Genomic DNA, 22165 nt, shown 5'->3' on the forward strand with positions numbered 1-22165 from the left:
CGCCCTGTCCCATGACTGCCCATGGGTGACCGTGGACCTTTACGGGCTGGCCCGACCTAGCCCATTTAAATAAGAGGGAGGGCACATGCCACAATTCAAATTTTCTTGCCCGGCCCAATACCCTCCCTATTATCCCGTCAATGCTACCCGCCATTTTAGCCCGCCAGTGTTATCCATTTACCTAGCCTAAGTGACTGTTCTCATTTGTTTTATCCTAAAATATACTTGGTACATATACTTAATACAGTCAACCCTCATAGTTTTCATATGTATTTCTTAACTTTTATTCCATTGGAGTCTAATTTTGTTAACCATATAGAGAAAATATTGAGCAAAATATAAGGAAGTTTCCTTTTCTGAGGATTCAATTCAGGAAAAATTATAGGAAGTTTGGTTCATCTTATTCCCATATCAATTCTCGTATTTGATTATTAATTTTAAGTAAAACTTGTGTATTATTACTACTTTCTTTTTATTTTTAACAATATATATGTATAATATATATATATATATATATATTTGTTTGTAATATTCAAGGCCCTCCCGGCTCTACCCGCCCGAGCCAAAATTACAAAACAGGCTTGGGTAGGCCATGGGTACTAACTGTAGATAAATAACCCTGCCCGCCCGGCCCTTTTAATTTCATGGATAAGAAATGTTCCGGCCCGCCCTATACCGTCCCATTTAATAAATAGGTCGGGCTTCCCGGCCCGGCCCAATTTACACCCCTACCCACACTTAGATTTTGCTAGTCCTCGAGCAAACTACCTAACTTAAAACAAAATACAACAACTCCATTTCGCCGAGGATAAAGTTACACTTAGCATGTGAAACAAGCCTTTAAACCCCTAGGTGTCCCTAGTGGACGAGTTATAGTCTCGTGAGGGCTTACGAGAGGTATACCCACAAAACCTACTCCAACTTCTAAGCGTTCCAGCATCCCAAGCATCCAAAGAGCTATGAGGACATAAAGTTTCTGCATGCTAGTAATAAGAAGTTAGAAATACCAAAGAACATATTCATTCTTAAATCTTGAGTGAGAAATAACCACACCATAATGAGAGAATGCGTGTTTGAGAGCGATCAATAAGCATTTCGCCTCGACTTCTGCCTCACTTAAAAGGATTTTATGATAATTGCACTCAATAAGACAGCTTTTTTATGGGTCTCACATGTGTGCAGGTAGGAATGAAGAGAGAATCCTACACACGTTCAATAGTGGGAAGGAAACCTTCCGAATTATTTCTGGAGACCCCACAAGATCGAGGGAAATAAAAATATTTTCTGATGATCTCTAAGAAAGGAAATCAACCACTATAGTAAGGATGGGATTACTTACCACTTTCACATCCGATCGGCAGTGACGAAAGCACCACTCTCACAGCATCCAATAGAAACGTAGTCTTTAGCTCGTCTTCTTCATCTTCTCGGTCTTCGTCTTCGGCTTCAACTGTTGATGATAAACTCTTGAACTTTGCAGAACTTTGACAATTTGTAACTCTTTTCCTCAATTTCCTTGTTGTTTGAAACTTCTTTATATGTTTTTCTTCCACATGGCCTTATTGATGAAATAACAACCTAAATGCAAATCTCTTTGTATTATTATTATTATTATTATTTTTATTTTTTTTTGAAAAGAGATTGCAACTAAAGCAATAAATCTGAAATACAATTAACATGGCCATGTGAGAAGTATGTTACCACTTTGATCTTCACAACTTGTAATGTCTTTGTATCATAAACTTCAATAATTCTCATCTTTTGATTTTCTTTGCTCTTGTAATAAGTCTTCAACATGTATATAAGAATCCGCTCATTATATGTTGTTTTTACTTGGATATGAAATTTTTGCTCTTCCTTGAATTGTTGCTTGTAAACCTCAAACGTCTTCAACTTCCCTTGTAGATTCTGATGTCGCTCCACTTGTTGATGATGATGGTGTATTTCTATGGAGCTGTCGTTGGCGAGAGAGAATGGTGCTAACTGCAAATCAAACTACAAGAAGGTGGTTTTCATCTATAGACGTCACCCTCATGATTGACAAAATTAGAACTCAAGAGATCAAAAGTAGTGCTTATATTGGTGGGAGGTTGGGTAGCTCGCCATTCTACCCGGAATTAACGTGCGGTGACACACACTCAGAAGAAAGCTCTTTAGTCATTTATAAAAAAGAAATCTGGTCTGATGCCTCGGTTGATATGAAAATGGGTAGTCTCCATTAATGATTGATCAGAAATTCTAATAATGCATTTCTCCCTGCACCTCATTTGCATCACCAACATGATTAAATCCATTATTTAACACTCCAATTCGTAAGAAATCCGAACGTAGTTCCCTAACACTTCCAAATTCAGTTATGTCGGTCAGAATTCTCTATGTAAACATACCTAGAAGTATGGTAGTGACTCTAAAATCTCTAAAAGTTGAAGGTTTTATGCAAAAAAAATATGAAAAATCTATATGCAAAATACTCCCCCACACTTAAACTTCACATTGTCCTCAATGTGTAAAACCGAAAATTCGGCAGCAGATAAAACGAAAAAACTGTGCAAATTGGTGAGGAATTTGGAAAAACTCTGTTTCACAAAAGTTGTTCATCTAAGTGTTTTCTACAGAGTGTCAAAAAGGCACAGTGTTTCGATAAACAGTCTGACAGTTATGGTCTCTGGACTGAACTACGCGCAGTCTGAATATTTCTGACGAAAAGGTATTCGTCATAATTCTCTTCTAAGATAGATTCTGGATTCAATGAAATTAAACATGGGGATGAAAATATGATATGAAAATAATAAAAACAAAAAATAAAAGGGTTTAAGATACAAAACCTATGGGTTGCCTCCCATTAGCGCTTGGTTTAAAGTCGTAAGCCCGACTGGGCAGTCTCCTTACTCCTCCTCCAGAGGGAGTAAATCTTGAAGTCTAATTGCGTCCACCTTCTCAGTAGAAAAGTTTTCGTAATATGGCTTCAATCTATGGCCGTTGACCTTGGATGTTATCCCGGTTTTACTACTAGTAATCTCAACTGCACCATGAGGAAAAACATTACTAACAATAAAAGGTCCAATCCATCGGGACCTTAGCTTACCAGCAAATAAACGAAGACGAGAATTAAATAAAAGAACTTTTTGTCCCACAACAAAATTCTTTCGAGAAATCATCTTGTCATGGAAAAGCTTAGTATTTTCCTTGTATATACGAGCACTCTCGTAAGCATCGTTACGTATCTCCTCTAGCTCATTGATTTGTAGTTGCCTTTGTTTCCCCGCTTTGTCATACTTCCATGTGGCACATCTTTACTGCCCATAAAGCCTTGTGCTCAAGTTCAACTGGGAGATGGCAAGCTTTTCCATAAACCAATCGATACGGAGACATACCAATCGGCGTCTTGTATGCTGTTCTATACGCCCATAATGCATCGTTTAGTCTAAAACTCCAATCCTTTCGTGTGGTGTTAACGGTTTTCTCAAGGATGGACTTAATCTCACGATTTGAAATTTCAGCTTGCCCACTAGTTTATGGGTGATACGGCGTACCAATCTTGTGTGTAATGTTGTACTTCTTGAGGAGAGCGTGAAAGGATTTCTTGAAGTGCGAGCCTCCACCACTGATAACCACTCTTGGTGTACCATGTCTACAGAAAATATATTCCTTCACAAACTCACATACAACTTGAGAATCATTAGTAGGGGTGGCTTTTGCTTCCACCCATTTAGAAACATAATCCACAACAAGAAGTATATAAAATTTTCCATTCGAATTAACAAAAGGACCCATAAAATCAATGCCACATCAAAAATCTCGACAGTGAGAATAGGATTGGGGGGCATTTGATTTCGAGCACCTATATTGCCTGTTCGTTGACATCTATCACAAGATTTGAAAAAAGCATATGTATCCTCAAATAGGGTAGGCCAATAAAATCCACTCTCAAGGAATTTAAGAGAGATACGTTTTGCACCAAAGTGACCACCACAAGCATAAGAATGATAAAAAGATAAAATAGATTGAAATTCAGAGTTAGGTACGCACCTGCGAATAATCTGATCAGCACCATACTTCCACAAGTAGGGCTCATCCCACACATATTGCTTGGCTATTTTCTTAAGCTTTAACTTTTGAAAGTTAGACATCGTACTAGGTACTTGCCTTGTAACCAAATATTTTACTATATCAGCATACCAAGGTGTTGATTCTTCAATTGAGAAAAGTTGTTCGTCTGGAAAACGATCTTGTAAAGGAAGTGCTTATTCGGAAACAACAAGTCTACTAAGATGATCAGCAACTGTATTCTCAACACCTTTCTTATCTCTGATTTCCATATTGAATTCTTGCAGCAAAAGAATCCAACGTATGAGTCTTGGCTTGGCCTCCTTCTTTTTTAATAGGTACCATAGTGCTGCATGATCAGAATATACAATCACATTGGTACCCACCAAATAAGCTCTAAATTTTTCTAATGCAAATACTATAGCCAACAACTCCTTCTCAGTAGTAGAATAGTTGATTTGAGCATCGTTTAGGGTCCTTGATGCATAATAAATCATGTGACCTCTTGTCTACTTTCTGACCCAAAACAGCTCCGACTGCATAATCACTTGCATCACACACATTAACTCGAACGACAAACTCCAGTCAGGTGACTTAATAATTGGTGCAGTAGTCAACAATTCCTTCAATTTATTAAAGGAATCCTTGCACTCCTGGTTGAAGTTAAAGGCAACCTCCTTTTGCAACAATTTGCACATCGGCATTGAGATTTTGGAGAAATCTTTGATAAACCTCCTATAAAAACCTGCATGACCAAGAAACGAGCGAATTTCCCTCACCGAAGTGGGGTATTGTAAGTTCCTAATCAAGTCTATCTTTGCCTTGTCTACCTCGAGCCCTTGAGAGGAAACGATGTGGCCAAGTACAATTCCATGGTTTACCATAAAGTGGCATTTCTCCCAGTTTAAAACCAAATTAGTGTCTATGCATCTTTTAAGCACAAGTTCAAGATTATTTAAACAAATATCAAATGAATCGCCATAAACACTAAAGTCGTCCATAAACACCTCAATGATGTTTTCCACGTAATCAGAAAATATACTAACCATACATCTTTGAAAAGTGGCAGGCGCATTGCAAAGACCAAATGGCATTCTTCTGTATGCAAATGTACCGAAAGGACAAGTAAAGGTAGTCTTCTCTTGATCCTCCGGTGCAATAACAATTTGATTGTAGCCCGAATAACCATCCAAAAAGCAATAATGAGAATGTCCCGCTAACCTCTCTAACATCTGATCAATGAAAGGCAAAGGAAAGTGATCCTTGCGGTAGCCGAATTGAGCTTTCTGTAGTCTATGCACACTCGCCATCCTGTTTGAACTCTTGTTGGAATAAGTTCATCATCTTGATTTCTAACAACAGTGACACCTGATTTCTTAGGCACCACTTGCACCGGACTAACCCATTTGCTGTCAGAAATTGGGTAAATCACCCCCACACTTAGTAATCTGGGGATCTCTTTCTTCACGACCTCCATCATTGGGGGGTTAAGCCTATACTGAGCATCACGTACTGGCTTTACATCATCTTCCATTAGGATTCTATGCATGCACATGGCTGGACTAATTCCTTTGATATCATCAATTGTCCAACCAATAGACGTTTTGTGCTCTTTCAGAATCCGAAGAAGGCGTTCTTCCTGTACTGCTGTGATATTCTTTGCAATAATGACTGGAAGCTCTTCCCCATCACCCAAGTAAGCGTACTTTAAGTGATCTGGTAGAGGTTTCAGCTCTAATTTAGGTGCCTGCACAACAGAAGGTAAAGGAACTTCATCATTTACAGGTAAGGAGATATATGAAATATTACCTCTGGTAACTTCTTGTGATGCCGTTAAAGCACCACATGTTTCAACAAACTCTTTGGGAATATCAACATCCAAGTTAGGCATGCCATGGACGTCCATATCTATGCTATTTTGTAGCAAAAATTCAAGTTCATCTTCGTTGTGAAAATCAAACATCTGTTGTGCTAATGAACCAATAACATCAACAGAAAATGCGGAATGGATATCACTTGGATAACGCATGGCTTCAAAAATATTTAAGTGTATAACCTCTTTGTCAAACTCCATAGTGAGTGTCCCAGTATCACGATCAATCTTCGTCTTAGCAGTCTTCATAAATGGTCTCCCAAGAATTAATGAAGTAGACGAACAATTGTCCCCATTTTGCATATCCACAACAAAGAAATCAACCGGAAAGATTAGTTCATTCACTTGCACCAACACATCTTCCACGAGTCCCTTAGGATATATGTTACACTTATTAGCCAATTGAATGATAATCCTTGTCTCCTTTAAAGGCCCAAGATTCAATAAATCATAAACATCGGCTGACATCACACTTATGGAAGCTCCCAAATCAAGCAAAGCACGCTCAAACCGTTTTTCACCAATAGTAATTGGCACTGTAAAACCACCAGGATCTTTACACTTTGCAGGCATCTTCTTCAACAACATAGCTGAAGCACTTTCTCCCACCTGAGTGATATCGTTAGCAATTAACCTCTCTTTCCTTGTGCATAAATCCTTCAGAACCTTGGCATACCTGGGTACCGTTCTGATGGCCTCAATAAATGGAATGTTGATATGTACCTTGCTGAAAATATCCATAATCTCCTTGTCTAGAGCTTGATTCTTTGACTTGGCAAAACGACTAGGAAAAGAAGGTGGTGTGGTAAAGGTATGAACTTTGTCCTTAGGTTGGCCAGTTGAGGTTGGATTTTCCTCTTCCAAGTCGTGACTAAACTTTTCTTGTTGTTTTGGCTCTTCTGTTTGCTTCCCACTTCTTAGAGTTACAGCATTAACGTTCGCTCTTGGATTCACGAAAGGCTGTGATGGCAATTTTGCCCAATTTTGTGCTTTTATTTCATTCATGTCTGTAGCCAAAATTGTCCAATTTGAGTTTGCAAGTGCTTTATAGCCATATCTTGCTTCTGCAGAATTGTATCTTGACGCTGAGCATTTGCATCTTGCTTTTGCATCATCATTTTCATCATCTCCTCTAAACTAGAATTCTGAGTTTGCTGTTGAGGTGGAGGTTGTGGTCGGAACTATGGTTGTTGAAAACCATTTTGTCGCCCATACGGATTAGGAGCTGCAGCTTGCTGATTTGCATAACTAAAATTTGGATGATCTTTCCAACCTAGATTATAAGTATTAGAGTAGGGATCATACTTTGTCCTCTGATTAGGGAACATAGCATTCACCTGTTCAGACTCTTCTTCATAAGTAGGAATAATCACTGTCGCCATTCGTTGTACTACCTTCTCTATGTTGTTCATCCGTTGCTCTGACTGTGCAGACTCTCCTATCTTGCTAAATCTTCTGACATTAGAGTTGTTTCTGGTGTAGAATTGTTGAGCATTGGAAGCCATACTCTCAATAAAACTGGTTGCCTGCGAGATTGTCTTCTCAGTAAGTGAACCACCGGTAGCCGCATCAATCAAATTCCTCTGTTTTGGAAGTAATCCTTCGTAGAAGTATTGAATGATAAGTATTGAGGATATATTATGGTGTGGTAAGCTTTCCAAAAACTTCTTATACATCTCCAGTATTCATATAGAGACTCCCCAGACATATGTAGAATGCCACTAATCTCCTTACGAACGGATGGCGCTTTCGAAGCAGGAAAATATTTCTCCAGAAATAGCTTTCATCTCAGTCCATGTTGTAACACTCCCTGGAGGAAGACAATACAACCATTCTTCTGCTAAGTCTGTCAATGAGAACGGGAAGGCTTGTAGCATAGACATATCTCTGTCTGTGGTTGCATGACTCAGACTTGTCATTGTGTTCTGGAACTGTTGAAGGTGTCGATATGTATTTTCACCTGGATGTCCCTTGAACTTTGGTATATGATGAAGTAGATTCGACTTCAGCTCCACTGAGTTAGTGATTATAATGCACAGTGGTTGCGAATCTAAGCATGGAGATGTCAACTCTCCTAACTTCCTCTCCAAGGGTGGAGGTGGTGGAGGATTTCCCCCGTCGTCTGTATTAACCATCTTTACTGCAGAAGGTTCTTGTTGCAACTTTGGACGTGCTTTTAGTACCGTTCCCTTTCGAGTTTGAATTCCACACCTGGGGTAATCCCAATCCTTTGATGCCAGAGATTAAGTACCTAAAACAAAAATCTAGAAAACAAAGTTAAAAACTAAAAAGAAAATCTAAAAGAAAAAAAAAACTAAAAGAAACAACTAAAGCTACCGACTACTCCCCGGCAGCGGCGCCAAAATTTGATGGGTGTCGTAGGCTCAACAAATTAATAATCTTATTTCCACACAATTAGCTGGTAATATAATGGAAGCAAGGATCGTTCCCACGAAGATCAGGGAATTTAGTTGTCAAAAATGTCACAAATGGGGATTTTTGTTTTAGATTCAAAAGCTAAATAAATAATAAAGCAATGAGAAGTAATTAAGATTGCAAGCAAAATGGAGTGAGATGATCTAGGAATCCTTCTTCGTAACTAAATATTCATCAAAGTAGTATATTCATCCATTCATCATTAATCATAGATTATTACTAACCGTAAGATAACAAGTACGCTTAGCTATCTCCAAAATCCCTTAAGCCACTAGACAACAGGTACGCTTAGTCGCCAGAGTCTATCCGTCTGAACCACCTTGAGGTATGCTTACAAGATGTAATTCAGTCGAATGCTTTATGGTCTGTGAATTTAGGTTTAATCCTAGTAGTTAGACTCAGCACGCTCAGTCTACTTTCTAGTGTTTTGTTTACACGCGATTGCTTTACGGAATCCCTCCGCAAAGTCTCACGTTCTCTACTTGTGTAAGAAATTATTCAACAATTACGGATATCCTAACCCTTATTATCATTAGATTGAGTTAACAAATATATTAAGTTGGCTACCTAAACAATCTATCAATCAATTATATTCATTTTTAATAATAAACACAAACAATAATCATATGAAGAAATCAGAACAGATTCATATACTAAATCAAATCATATATAGTACTTAGAATTCATCCTCAATCAAATAAGTAAATTAGCTAGATATAATGGAGTTTATAGAAAGCAAACTGTAGTTGTAGAAGAACTCTAGATACTGTTGCTTCTGTTGCAGGAGATCAGCCACTGTCGCCTTGTTGCAAGAAAACTTTAGCTACTACTTCCTCTGTTGCAAAAGATCAGCCATTGTCTCCTTGTTGTTATAACCTTTCTGCTACTAGTGCATATGTGAAGTCTTTATGCTTCTGTTCTTCTCTGGAGAATTTTATCGAGCAGTTTGTGGGCGTGAATGTGAGGGTGAGGAGATATCTTTTGGTTGCAATTTGGACCTCTATTTATAGCAATCGAACCCTGAAAATTCGAATCTGATAACCACACAACAATTCTAAACCACCATGAACAATCAAACGCGCTTTAATCTTCACCATTCATCTTGAAATTCAACGGTAAAAGCATCACTCGGTGGCTGTTTTGCAGCTGCAGTATCAATCCAAAATCATTCTCTGACTGAATTGTCGCTCAAGTCTTGACTTCCAAAGATTATCTAACCTCCACAAACGCGTATCGATGATTCCTTGTTTATCTTGGACGCGGAAATATCCTACAGAGTCCACAATAATCACGGCAGCAACATCAGTTCCATCATGTATTCTTGGTCGAATATCTTGCTAACAGCATATCAAACTCCTCAGGTCCGTGCTTATCTGTTCCTTGTTCATCTCGAGGTCCAAATCTTCCAAGCTCGAGAAACCAATTCTTTCTAATCAACTTATCATGAACAACAACACCGATGTCCCGCTTCTTCATTTCTTTATTGCCAACGGCAGCAGCAAAACCCGAGTCATAACTTATTTGAATCCCAGCTCGAGTTCTGCTCCATCTTGACCTTATTTCATCGTGAATGGGAGAAGCATCGCCTTCTCGTCACCATTATGATGATCACTTCCAATGAGTTATCATCTTCTGCTCATCTCTTATCCGTCACAGCAAAGCCCGAGCATCGCTGCTTCTCTGTTCTTCAATCGCCGGTGATGCTCAAACTCCATCAACAGCTCCTTCTTACCACTGCCAATGGCAGCAACTACTCTTTCATCTCTTCACAGCACCATCAACTCATTCCCAGCAGCATCGAAATCATCACGAACAAAGGCCAGCACCGGCACAAGCCCCATCCTTTCTGTTTCATCTCAATCACCGTGAGCTTCTACATCAAGAAAGCGTTCTGTTTCGATCTCAAGTGTCGTGGTTGGCAGCAACAGCAACCTCAAGTTTATCATCACAGGCAACTCGAGAATCAGTCATCGACCCATCTCATCTAACAGCAACCCAATGATCTTCTCGAACTCCGAACCCATATCCTTTAGTCTCTGATCAACTCCATCGATCACCACTTCCCTGTTAATCTTCAGTACGACAACATGAGATTGGCCGGCAAACCCATCGTGTTCTGTTGAGGGAAAGAAGATGATGGTGGCAGCCCTGAACTGAATGGCCTGGTGTCCTTAACACTATTTGAATTTTAACTTCCCCTCAGTAAATGACATGACTTCCTTTAGCAGTTCCTTTGAAACAGTCACCCCTTAACAGGATGACTTCCCATTAACGTACAATGGGATGTTAATAGCACTGCCCTTTAAAATGACATATTACCCTTATAATCTTCCAAGTTCTTGTTTTGTTCGTAACTTCTTCATACGAACTCAGAAAGACTTCGTTCTTTCGTCGTTGACATCTTCCCGTCCTCTACAAAATGGTGGCTAGAAATCCTCCATTTGAACGAGTTCCACTAGTCTTTGGCCCTTCTTCACTTGTATCTAGCTTCTTTTATTGCACAATTAAGTGTCAATTCACTTCTTTCAGATGATTTACCTAATAAAACACAAATAAGAGAAAACAAGCGTAATGTACAATAATTTGCAAGAATACAAACAATTACTAGCATGTAATTAACACTAAATATATGTAAAATATGCACTTATCAAATTCCCCCACACTTAGGGGTGTAAATTTTACCCGGCAGCCCGAGGCCCAGTACCGTCCACACTTATCATAAAGGCTCTTGAATATTAGGCTTTTAAGCATTATAAGGGTAGATTTCCCTTAAATAGCTTCACTTAAGGTTGAAAAAGGTATGGAGCGTCACACAGTTCCTCATCATAAGTTACTGGTTGTATGACTTCATATGACTGAAATTTAATGTGAGAAGAGTTTTCATCTTGAACATAGGATCTGAAGATGTCATTGAAGGTATCACGAACCCCTGGTTGGCTAAGATATGATTTTACTGGTACTGACTTTCTTAGTAATCAAAATTGTCCTTTGGGTTCCAAATTTGCACCTTTTCATCATCTAACCAAAATATGTCATCACCTGGACATGGAGAATCCACAATGATATCATATATCTTCCAAAGGTCTGCCTTTCAGAATTGCACAATTGTTTACGTTATGACCGAATCTTAAATAGTGGGAACAAACTTTAGAGGGTAGGTTGAGGTAGTTGAACTAGATGTTTGTTACTAGATAGTTTTCTACTTTTACTAAGAGCATGTCTATAATAGGCTTCTCAATATTCACCCAACACAAGGACTCTTGCCAGACAATCCGGCGTTGATATTTCTGAGCAAACTCTAGATACCCGACCTATTTTGCTTGCTATCAAACCAAACATTTCTCTACTCCTATGTTCACATTTGGCATTTGATACATAGGCCCATAAAGGGATTTCCTTAACTTTATCAGTAGATATACCCGTTCCTTGATATGCTGTTGTAGGTGCAAGAACATTACCGAAAGGATACCAAGGTCCATTTAAAGATATCCAAGAAAAATCTTCTTTAGAGCAAAAAGTGACAATGAAAAGGTTTGGGTCCACTTCTCTTATTTGGAAAACCATATTTGCTCCACAGAAACTACTAAGAGCTCCCCTAACTTCCCAAGGTTTTAAAATATCAGTGGAGAAAATTCTAGCTAGAATGTTTTTTTTGCTTAATATCAAAATCTCTGATGAACTCAGGAGGAGTAGGAAGTAAACCTAATTTGCTATGGTTGGCATAACGCTGCGTTAAGGATAAGCCGATTAAAATGATCACTCATTCAAGCAGAAGGAGAGAAGAACAAAAACTCAGAGCAATACTAGAAACTGGTAATAAGAAGAAAATTAAGAAGAGTTATAAAAAGATTTGAGAGGTTTAAGAAGGGAAGGTAAAAACAGACCCGTGATGTTGTTAAAAACTAAAATAAATACATCTAAATACCTGACCAATCCAAAATCGACGACAGACTCTAATTCAATTTTTTTGAAAAAAAAACTTAGTACTAGTGAAAGAACACATCAAAGAAGTTTAACTATACCAAGGTTAGGGAGAAGGGACTACCTAATATCAGAGGAAGTCGAGCAAAATAGATAAGAAATGGAGTACTATGGTCTCAAATTGAAAGGAAAATTAGTTTTCTAATGGGGTACAAAGGTTGGGTATCCCTTAACCAGAGTACACATAATACTTAATAGAAGGAATGGGATAAACAAATCAGTTTTAATGGGTTGAATAAAAAAAATTATTCCATTTAGTCAAAATATTAACCTAACACACTAGTCAATTACATAATTAATACACTTAGGCGCATATCATAAACTAACACAGAGGCATCATTAGATTGCAAAGAGAAGTGCAGGATCCTCTCGCAGAATGATAAAAGATGGTGTAAATTTACCGTGTGGAAAACAAAAGGCTGAGTTTGATTAGATTTAACTTGCATATACTTAAATGCTAGGAAAGCAAAGAGTTTGTCTAAGCTTATTTAAATGCTAGGAAAGTAAAAAGTTTCTTTCACACTTAAATGCTAGGAAAGCAAAGACTTTGTCTAAGCTTATTTAAGGCCTAAAGATCACACATGATAGTAAGAATTATAAAGAGTAAAATAAAGAGAAAAAAATCACAAAACTATGGCTTGCAATCACAAAATTGTTCCTAAAGATGTTCGTATACCTCAACTAGGGTTATGCGATGTAGTGATAATCATCTGTATAAACTTCATTACTTTGTGTGTTTGAACTGCGATGGTGAGGCCTTTCTTTATCCAGAGCAGGCGAGTGGTTGGCATATTGCAACATGAGAAGAGGAGAAAAGAATAAGTTAGATCCTAAATCTAAGGCTAGAATTCAAGTTAAGATGGAGCAAGGGAGACCTCTAGATGCACTAGTTTATTGTTCTTAGATACCTCCGAGGTTTGATTATGATTATGTTTTAAGGAGAGAGGCTCGCTATCATAGGAAGAGAGGAAAATGACATTATGAAAAAGCAGAAATAGAGGAAGTAGAAGAAGAAATGAAACAGTAGTGGCCTCAACAGCAATCAGGAGGGTTGCTTAATCATGTTTATTTTAATAGTAGTTATCTTGGTATGTTTATAAGGTACTCTCTGTAAAGTTGTCATCCAAGTTTGTTCTAGGATTCTTTGTGTATGAAGGTTGACTTTATGAATGTATATTATCTACGTTTATGGTTATTTCTATGAATCTCTAAGTTGGTTTCTGTTCAATAAGTTATACAAATATTGTTAACAATTCTCCAATGAAACTGCTCGGCTTTAAGTTAGCCTAATCAAAAAATTACTACTGAGATTTTCTCACTCAAAGAGTACTGGAAGAGAATTAGAGAAACTAAAAGAATACAACGCTATAGGAGATTTGAATGATAATGTGAAAAAAAACCCATATCAGAATAAGACAAAAAATTCATTAAATTTTTTTTAAATCCTATTGAAGTTAGGATTACCGGAATTCCAAGAAGGGGAATTACCCAATATAGTGATTAAATCTAATTTATAAATTAACTATTACAACAAACATAACATATTTTAAAAATCAATTAAATAATTTGAAATGCGACTTACCACATCAATTTCAGTATCACCACTCGCTTTTCAAAGGTCCATTTGCATCATCAAAGCCACCTAACTGTTCAAATTTTTGCAGATTGTATTAAAACGACCTGACAATCCAGCAACATCACGATATTTTTTAGATTTCCAGGTTCCTGAAAAAATTGTTTAAAAATATTCCCCGAAACATATTATGGTGTCATTGAACACCATTGACAGGATCAAGCATCGATGGTACGTAACCTTTGCAAATAGGTTTTTCTTCATCCAGACAATACTCTGGACCGTGAACTGTTGATGCTGAAATATTTTCTGTTGAGGTATTTTGCGTTTGCGATGAACTTGCCATTTTTTTCTTCTGATTGAGAGTTCGAGAATTTGTGACTAAAATTGAAATTATAAGAAATTTCCGGTGTAGAGTTGATCACCTAGGAGTTTTTTTTCATCTGACTTGGTCGATCGAAAGTTGCTCGTCTCAAGCAGAGTCAGATCACCTCAATTTGAGACGACATGAATTTGGGTTGAGCCTTTGTCCATCCAATTTGTCCCTCAACCCTATCTTCGCTACGAGTGGAATCGACAAATTTGCTTGTTTTCCCACCCCATTGAAATCGTTCTTATATAATGGGAATTTTGATAAAGTACTCCCATTTTTTTATATCCATAAAATTAATTCCCCCGTTTTTTTTTCAAACTTTCTAAAATGCCCTTACCGTTTACTTGCACCCCTTGGGACCGCATAATAGAGTCAACCGTCGTTTACCTAGTCAAAAACCGGGTCAAATTATTTAACTATCCTATCCTATTAAACTCAAACGCCCTATTATACTCCAGCTTCTCCACCGTTCCTTCACTCTTATCCATCTTTCTCATTGTTTCCTTCCTTTTCTTATCTCATCTCCTTCACTCGGAAAATAACAACGACAACAACTCGTCTTCTCAATTACTCCAACTCAAAAAAGACTCTTTTTTTCTTAACGTGAGTTTGGGTTTGCATGATGTTAAGAGTAAAGTTAGGGTTTGATTCTTCTAGTGGATCTTCATCTGTTGGTAATGAATGATTTGGTTTCGGTGATTGTGATTGTGAAAAAGATTGAAAGGGTTTGGTGAAGTCCAATTCGATTCTGCTAATGATGAGTTAGGTTTTGACGAATCAATTTTGAAGACTATAACAGAACATAAGCGACGGGTTTGCAATGTAAACAACAATAAAGAAGGAATATGGTAAAGGATTCGAGAAATTGTGGAGAAATTAGTCCACAACAACAAGAAGAAAACTAAATCATGAAGTGGGTAGTTGACTTTGTATATGAATTGATGCTTCTTCATTTTCTATTGATTCAATTTGGGGATTTCTTAAATTAGGGTTCTGATGTTCTTCATGAGATTTGGTATTTTGATTTGAGTAAAGCAGAAATTAATGGGGTTGTGATAATTGCACTGATGTTGGATGAAATTGGAGAATATGATGATGATTTAGGGTTTTTAAAAACACAATTCGGGTGGATTTCAGATTCCAGTGTTGAATTGATGAGGTTTGAGGAGCTAGTTATGGAACTGGCAGATTCATCAAGGGCGAGTTCTTCTGAAGCCAACAAGGGGAAGAGACGTAAGTGGTTAAAGTGGGTGGATTTTGGGTGAAATTTGTGAATGGGAAATGAGAAGAAGTTGGGGATCTTATGTTGATATGGTATATACTTGAAGCCATGAAATTCACTCGATTAAGAGGGAGGATGCGAAGTCGTTTCAGCTGTGAAGAAGAAGAAAGATAGAGTGAATCTGTTGGTATTTTGGACCAGACAAAGGGAATAATTTGAGCTATTGATGCCGCGGATTCTGTTGGGTGTTTGGGTTAATCAGCAGGTCGAGTTTGTGTGGTGGTTGTAGCCCAAGTTTGCAAGCTGAATTTGGTTCAAAATGATGTATTTTATGGAGTTTCAAGACTGGAACTTAGTTGAATTAATGATGTTGATGATAATGAAAAATGTGTTTGATTGAATGATTATGGGTTGTGAATGAATGTGAAATTGCAGGTTAAAGTGGCTCATACAAGTTTTGTGGTTGTTTGCCATGGTGCTGGTGGATTGTTTTACATGGTTTGAGCTGGATTGGTTGATGGCAGAATTTAATGAGATTGAAGGAACTGGAGATAGAAAACAGGAAAGATGATAATGGTGTTGTTGTGGTTAAGATGGTGGTTGAGATCCATAGAAGATGTTGAGAGAAGGGTTCAAACCATTGAGTTGATGTTGCTGTTGTTCTGGTGAGTGCAGGTGGCCTGAGATGATATTGTAGGCGGCTGCTTAGATGTATGCTTAGGTCACATGAGGTGGATATGCTGCAGAGAGGTATGACATGAGGTACATGAGAAATGGGTTGTTGCCAGAAATTGGTTGTGGTGCTAGCTGTTTCATGAAGTTGTAATGTCTAGAAGAGACTGGCAAGGGAAGTAGAGGAATACTAGGTTGTGCGGATGTTGTTGTTGCTTCTTGAAGTGTTAGCTGAACTAAATGGGTTTGTGATGCAGTGAGAGTCACAAGATGGCTTTGAATACAAAAAGTTACAGCAAGAGAAGTTAATGGATGAATTGTGTGTTGAGAGGGTGCAATTGCATGCAGTATCCAGTGGTGGCGTGTAAATAAGCAGCTGTTGGTGGAAGTCAGGTTATGCTTTGCAGTACATGGAGTATAAGATGGCTTTGAATACAAGAAGTTATAGCAAGAGAAGTTAATGTTGCAGCTGGATGTTGAGATGAGTTTCGGCAGTTGGTGAGAAAAGAAGAAGTTAAAACCATCAACAATGGCAAGAGCTAGGAGTTGTAGGTGAATGAATGTGGTGGACTGGTTTGTACTGTAGAGCATGGTGTTGGTGTTGCAAGCAACAAGAAGAAGTAGAGTTGATTTGGAGTAGCAGAAGAAGGAGCCATTATGGGGGACTAGACTCGACTCAGCGTTTCATATTAGTAATTCAAGAAAATCCAACTCTACTCAGGAGGAAGAGTTTTCTGGACATTTTGACCCTGCCACCTAAACGTTAACAGCTGCTAACTGCCGTTAACCGTTTTTTGAATAAAACAGTAAAGTCAATGACATTTTAACAAATTTCAAAAAAAACCGAGATATTTTTTTTAGTGTAAAGTAAAAAATAGGTGTACTTTATCGAAAAGCTCTTATATAATCTTATGGCATGAGTTTCTATTTACGCCATTGTGAACGTGTCACCGTCCTATACTAACCAATTGCCCACTAGACAGTAGGATAATACTTACTCCAACCATAAAGGGCGCATTGGCATTGGGGTTGTCGTACCTCTCCTGTAACAGTTGTATGTGGGACCCTCCACCACCACGACAGTTTTTCCTTCTTTTTATCCAAACAATACATTCACAAAACCGAAAAACCCTGAAATAAAATATAGAATTAGGTCATAAAATTCGGTGGTAATTATTTATAACTCCATTTATTATAATCATTTGGTACCTCCTGATTATTCTCCTTGAAATATTTCTTCATCAGTAAGAGAGAAATAGAAGAGAAAAGAGTCAGAGACAAGTCAAGAAAGAAAGAATCAAAGAAGAAAATGGCAGTAGCACCTGCAAGAGCTAGAGCTGATTACGATCTCCTTATTAAACTTCTTCTCATTGGTGATAGCGGCAAGTTTCTCTTCTCTATTTCAAAATTAGATGATGATGATAACTAGGGTTTTTTGTTTGTTTGTTTTTTTAATTTCTGGTGTTCTAGATTTCATCAAATTCAGCAACTCTGTGTGTGTATGATATGGTTAACTAGTTGCTAGTTTTGATCGGATGAGGGTTTTGTTTTTGGGTTATTCTAGGTTAAGAAGTGATGCTCAATTTTTTGCTTCTGATGATGATTTAGTCTTTGATTGAGGGATGGGAAAGTGAAACTTCTTCTTTTGATGTGTGTTTCTTTGAATAATTAGTTCGATTAGCTTACTGAAGCTTATTTTTACTATGATGCTATGACTGTTTAGCGAAAGCTTATTTTTCTGTGTGTTTTTAAACATAATCATGTCCTTGGTTCTTTTAGGAATTTCAGACATGATACTAGTTTCATGATCTATACAAGTGACTTGTCCAATTTCTAGTTGTAGTGGAGCTTTATTAACTCCAATGGCTCAATATCCGTACAGTTTTGTATATGGTGATGATATAAGAGATTATATGTTTGAATGCGGATATCCCTAATTTTGATTTATTGTGTAGAAATCGAAAGTAGGGATATAAATGATTATACTCAACCTACGTAGGCATTACCTTTAAGATGTCAATCTCTCTGGTGTTTTATTTGTGTGTGAAGCATACCAATCTTATATCTTCTCAAAATTTTCAAATGAAGGTTACACCAATATTATAGATACATACACGAATGATTCAACTTCTGTATTTGATTCAATTGACTGCCTTAGTAGCTCTACTCACCAAGTATTGGCTTCAGTTTCTAGGAATAATAGTTTTGGGCATTTTTTGTTCTACCAACAATTGCTTAAGTTCGTTCTTAAGTTCGTACTTGGTGCCTCATCACATAGTATTGAGTTTTTCTGGGCTTATGTTTCGAAATTAAGCTTCTCATCTGTCAGTTGTTTCACTTGAAAAATAGTTATTCATTTGCTATAGAATGGAAGAGAGAAGACAATACTATTACTGTTTTTTTTTAATGATGGACTTGTATGTTTGCAGGAGTTGGAAAGAGTTGCCTTCTTTTGCGTTTCTCTGATGATTCATTTACCACAAGTTTCATCACTACAATAGGGTGTGTATCATCACTTTTCAATTTGGGAGTGTTTGGTACGATCTGTTTTACTGTTTTTCTTAAACAAGGATGGTGCTTCTCTGTAGGATTGACTTCAAGATTAGGACTGTTGAGCTGGAGGGCAAACGTATCAAATTGCAAATATGGGATACTGCTGGTCAAGAACGCTTCCGGACGATTACCACAGGTATGTAGTCATATTGCTGATAAGTTTATATAAGGTCTATCCTTGTCATACTGTTCTTAAGTTGTATACAGCTTAACCTGGTTAAGCTCGGACATCGTCGTTTTCTATGGTTTCTTGTTATAATGTCTAACAGTTCGTATTATTTGTTGCCTATCATGTAGCTTATTACAGGGGAGCTATGGGTATATTGCTTGTATATGATGTCACCGACGAATCCTCTTTTAACAGTATCCACCTCAGTTTTTATTTGTCTATTCTGTACATTTCATTTGGATTCATTCACTCGCTGGACTCTAGGACTAGTACCAATTCTTGCATGGTTCCTCATTGGTATTTGTGATCTTGACCCAAGATATGTTTAGACATTAAGAACTGGATCAAGAACATTGAGCAACATGCATCAGATAATGTTAACAAAATATTGGTGGGCAACAAGGCTGATATGGATGAGAGTAAGAGGGTAAATTGCAGTAGCCTTAGTCAATTCTGTGAAATTTTCTTTTCTGCCTTGAAATGTGGTAAATTATTGACAAACTAATCTTTTTTTGATAGGCCATTCCAACTTCACGAGGTCAGGCTCTAGCTGATGAATATGGTATCAAGTTTTTTGAGACAGTGAGTTTTTTCTTTCTCTTTTCATATCTTCGAGGGAATGGTATCAAGTTTTTTGTCAGTTGACTCACTCTCACTGTTGAACCACTTTTTTGCAGAGTGCAAAGACGAACTTTAATGTAGAGGAGGTTTTCTTCTCAATTGCAAAGGATGTAAAGCAAAGACTTGCAGAAAGTGAAACTAAAGCTGAGGTAATCTTTAAAGTCACATGAACAAATATTAGTTGTTAGAGTCCAAATACTAAGTTTCTGGTTTCTGATGTTCTTTGCTGCAGGTACCTACCATCGAGATAGTCAAACAAGTACCTGCCAGCAGTTCTGCTGCTCCTGCAAGATCAGCGTGCTGTAGTTCCTGAAGGCAGTGACGAAACAGATGTGATATAGTGTAACTCTTGAAATCATTAGCAGGTGCCAATGTTTTTAAGGCGTTGGCATCATCTCACTTGTTCATTGATATAGTCTCTCCATTAGTCTGTAGTGACAAACTGGATACCTTATTAGGCTTTACTTTATAAAAACTATGAGTTGGTTGTCTTCTTTTCTCTGTTAATAATCTTTATTAGGCTTACTGTTATCAAACTATTACAAATTTAATCTGTTAATTATATTCATCAGGCCTTGTTGTCATTTTCTTCTATGCTTCCCAATTTCTTGCAAAAGACTTGTTCCTTCTGATTGGCTACATCCAGGTGTTTCCAGAACCAGAAAACGCAGTGCTGCTGCTGCAAGAGCCTGTTAGATGTGGGAGTTGTCTTCTTTAGGGTGAATCCAACATAACTTAATTTTCAAGCTTAAATTGTTGTAGAAACATAAAAAGTGAACTTGAAAGAGAAAAGTATAGCGGATTTAGGTAGCATTGGTATGTTTTACATTATCTAGTTGATGTTATGCAATCACTGGCATTACTAAACAAATTCTTTAAGAAATCCACATTTTGAAAGAAAATTAAAAACATTTACATCATATCTCATTCGGGGTTTTTCTATCATGCCTGCTGGTTGGGAACTGGCTTGATATCTTTGTTTTTCTCAAGTGTCTCTGTTTGTTATGTGGCACCCTTAAGAGCAACAGCCGCTGCTTGGAGGCGTTTGATATTCCTGTTTTTGTTTCAGAATGTTATTCTTTTTAACTGCATTAGATCCTTCGCCCAGCAAACTTGGAACATCCATAATCTGCACAACAATCCAATATCGTAGAACGAGCACACAGATGTTATACACGAGTAAACAGCAAGGAGCCAGCAAAACAAAATTTCTAGCTCAAGGATACCTGCAAAGTTTCCAGGGACTAATGAAAATTCCTAGTTAATAACAAGGAAAAGAGAAATGTACCTTCAAAGCAAGTTCCTCGAAGCACTTCTCCACATTTTCTCGAGTTCTTGCACTACATTCAAGAAATAAGCATCCCAAATCATTTGCAAGAGCAACACCTTCTTCTCTTGTGACTGCCCTTTCAACATCCTAAAACAATATGACAATTTTTCATTTCTGCTGTTGAAAGAGAGATTCTTGTACAGAATGTTAATTAGCATAGAGAATAGAAGCAGAGAGGAGCACTTCTTACCCTATCGACTTTGTTCCCAACAAGCATTTTGATGCAATCCTGATTAGTTGAGTAGAGCTCTACCTCCTTTGCCCATACATCTGACAAGTTTGTAAACGATTCTCGTCGTGTAACATCATAGACTAGAACAAGTAAGAAACTGAATCAGTTTAATCTGTGTTGCTCAAATGAACCGCAATGGCTGATTTTGTTGCTTTAAAAACATCTAAATGAATCTTTTTTTACAAATTTGAATTGACATACCAAGAATTATCCCTTGAGCACTTCTGTAATAAGAGCTGGTTAACGTCCTGAACCTTTCTTGTCCAGCTGCAAAAGCGAGATATGCATCAGGAGTTACTCCCTGACAAGCCAGGGTAAAAAGCTACACAACTCGACAAAATTTCTAGACATGAATCGACGACCACGGATGAAATCTGAATATTTTTCCTAAGTAAGAATTTGGGTAAGAAATTATGGGTAGCTTAGAAGGTAACTAACCAGTATCCCAAATTGTAAGCTTCAATTTTTTCCCACCAACAGTCAGTTGCTTGATCTTGAAATCCACACCTACAATTGTGACAAGAAAATGATGCCCATGAACATGAAAAACGAATTAGCTAGCACGATGACAACAAAACAAGAACTTAGTGACTGAATTAGCGCCATACATACCGATTGTAGGAGAAAGATTGTTCTCCGGTGCAGTATCATTAGAAATGAAGCTAACAAGGAGGCTACTCTTACCAACACCTGAATCACCTATCAATAAAATCTTAAATGACAAATCATAAGAACTACTACTACCATTACTTCCATTTCCTGAAGTTGAACCCATTTGATAAATTCTTCAACAACTATAAGATCTTATTTTTCTCTCTTTTATTCTGTCTTGGTAGAATGTAAGGGGTACAGGTATTGTGTGGGTTGATTATAAGCTAGCAAGCTAAAGAGAACTGTAAAGCAGCTATGGAATTCATTGGAAGAGAAATGAATATAAATACAAAAAAGCTTTGGCTTTCAAGTGGGGTTTTTCTGCTGGATTGGATAGTGGGAAAGAGAAAGAAAAAGAAAAAAAAGAGTGATGAGAAAAGTGTATTTTAACAAGTACCCATTTAAGAGAAAAGATAATGACAACAATTTAGT

The 22165-nt window shown here is 37.5% G+C and overlaps 2 protein-coding genes across 2 annotated transcripts; one reads left to right on the plus strand and one right to left on the minus strand.

The window, feature by feature from the left end:
* The first annotated feature begins 17343 nt into the window (after nucleotides 1-17343).
* LOC113338763 (ras-related protein RABE1d-like) lies at nucleotides 17344-20104 on the plus strand. The gene is made up of 8 exons (XM_026584150.1): nucleotides 17344-17559; nucleotides 18607-18679; nucleotides 18766-18866; nucleotides 19028-19093; nucleotides 19229-19326; nucleotides 19419-19481; nucleotides 19577-19669; nucleotides 19753-20104. Exons 1-8 carry the CDS (start codon nucleotides 17487-17489, stop codon nucleotides 19831-19833), a joined length of 648 nt encoding a protein of 215 aa, XP_026439935.1. The 5' UTR covers nucleotides 17344-17486; the 3' UTR covers nucleotides 19834-20104.
* Nucleotides 20105-20294: 190 nt separating this feature from the next.
* On the minus strand, nucleotides 20295-22022 carry LOC113338762 (ras-related protein RABC2a-like). The gene is made up of 6 exons (XM_026584149.1): nucleotides 21695-22022; nucleotides 21521-21589; nucleotides 21284-21349; nucleotides 21041-21162; nucleotides 20809-20937; nucleotides 20295-20649 (listed from the first exon to the last, which is right to left on the minus strand). Exons 1-6 carry the CDS (start codon nucleotides 21855-21857, stop codon nucleotides 20536-20538), a joined length of 663 nt encoding a protein of 220 aa, XP_026439934.1. The 5' UTR covers nucleotides 21858-22022; the 3' UTR covers nucleotides 20295-20535.
* Nucleotides 22023-22165: the final 143 nt, after the last annotated feature.

The sequence above is a fragment of the Papaver somniferum genome, unplaced genomic scaffold, assembly GCF_003573695.1.
Source record: "Papaver somniferum cultivar HN1 unplaced genomic scaffold, ASM357369v1 unplaced-scaffold_19, whole genome shotgun sequence".
NCBI lineage: Eukaryota > Viridiplantae > Streptophyta > Magnoliopsida > Ranunculales > Papaveraceae > Papaver > Papaver somniferum.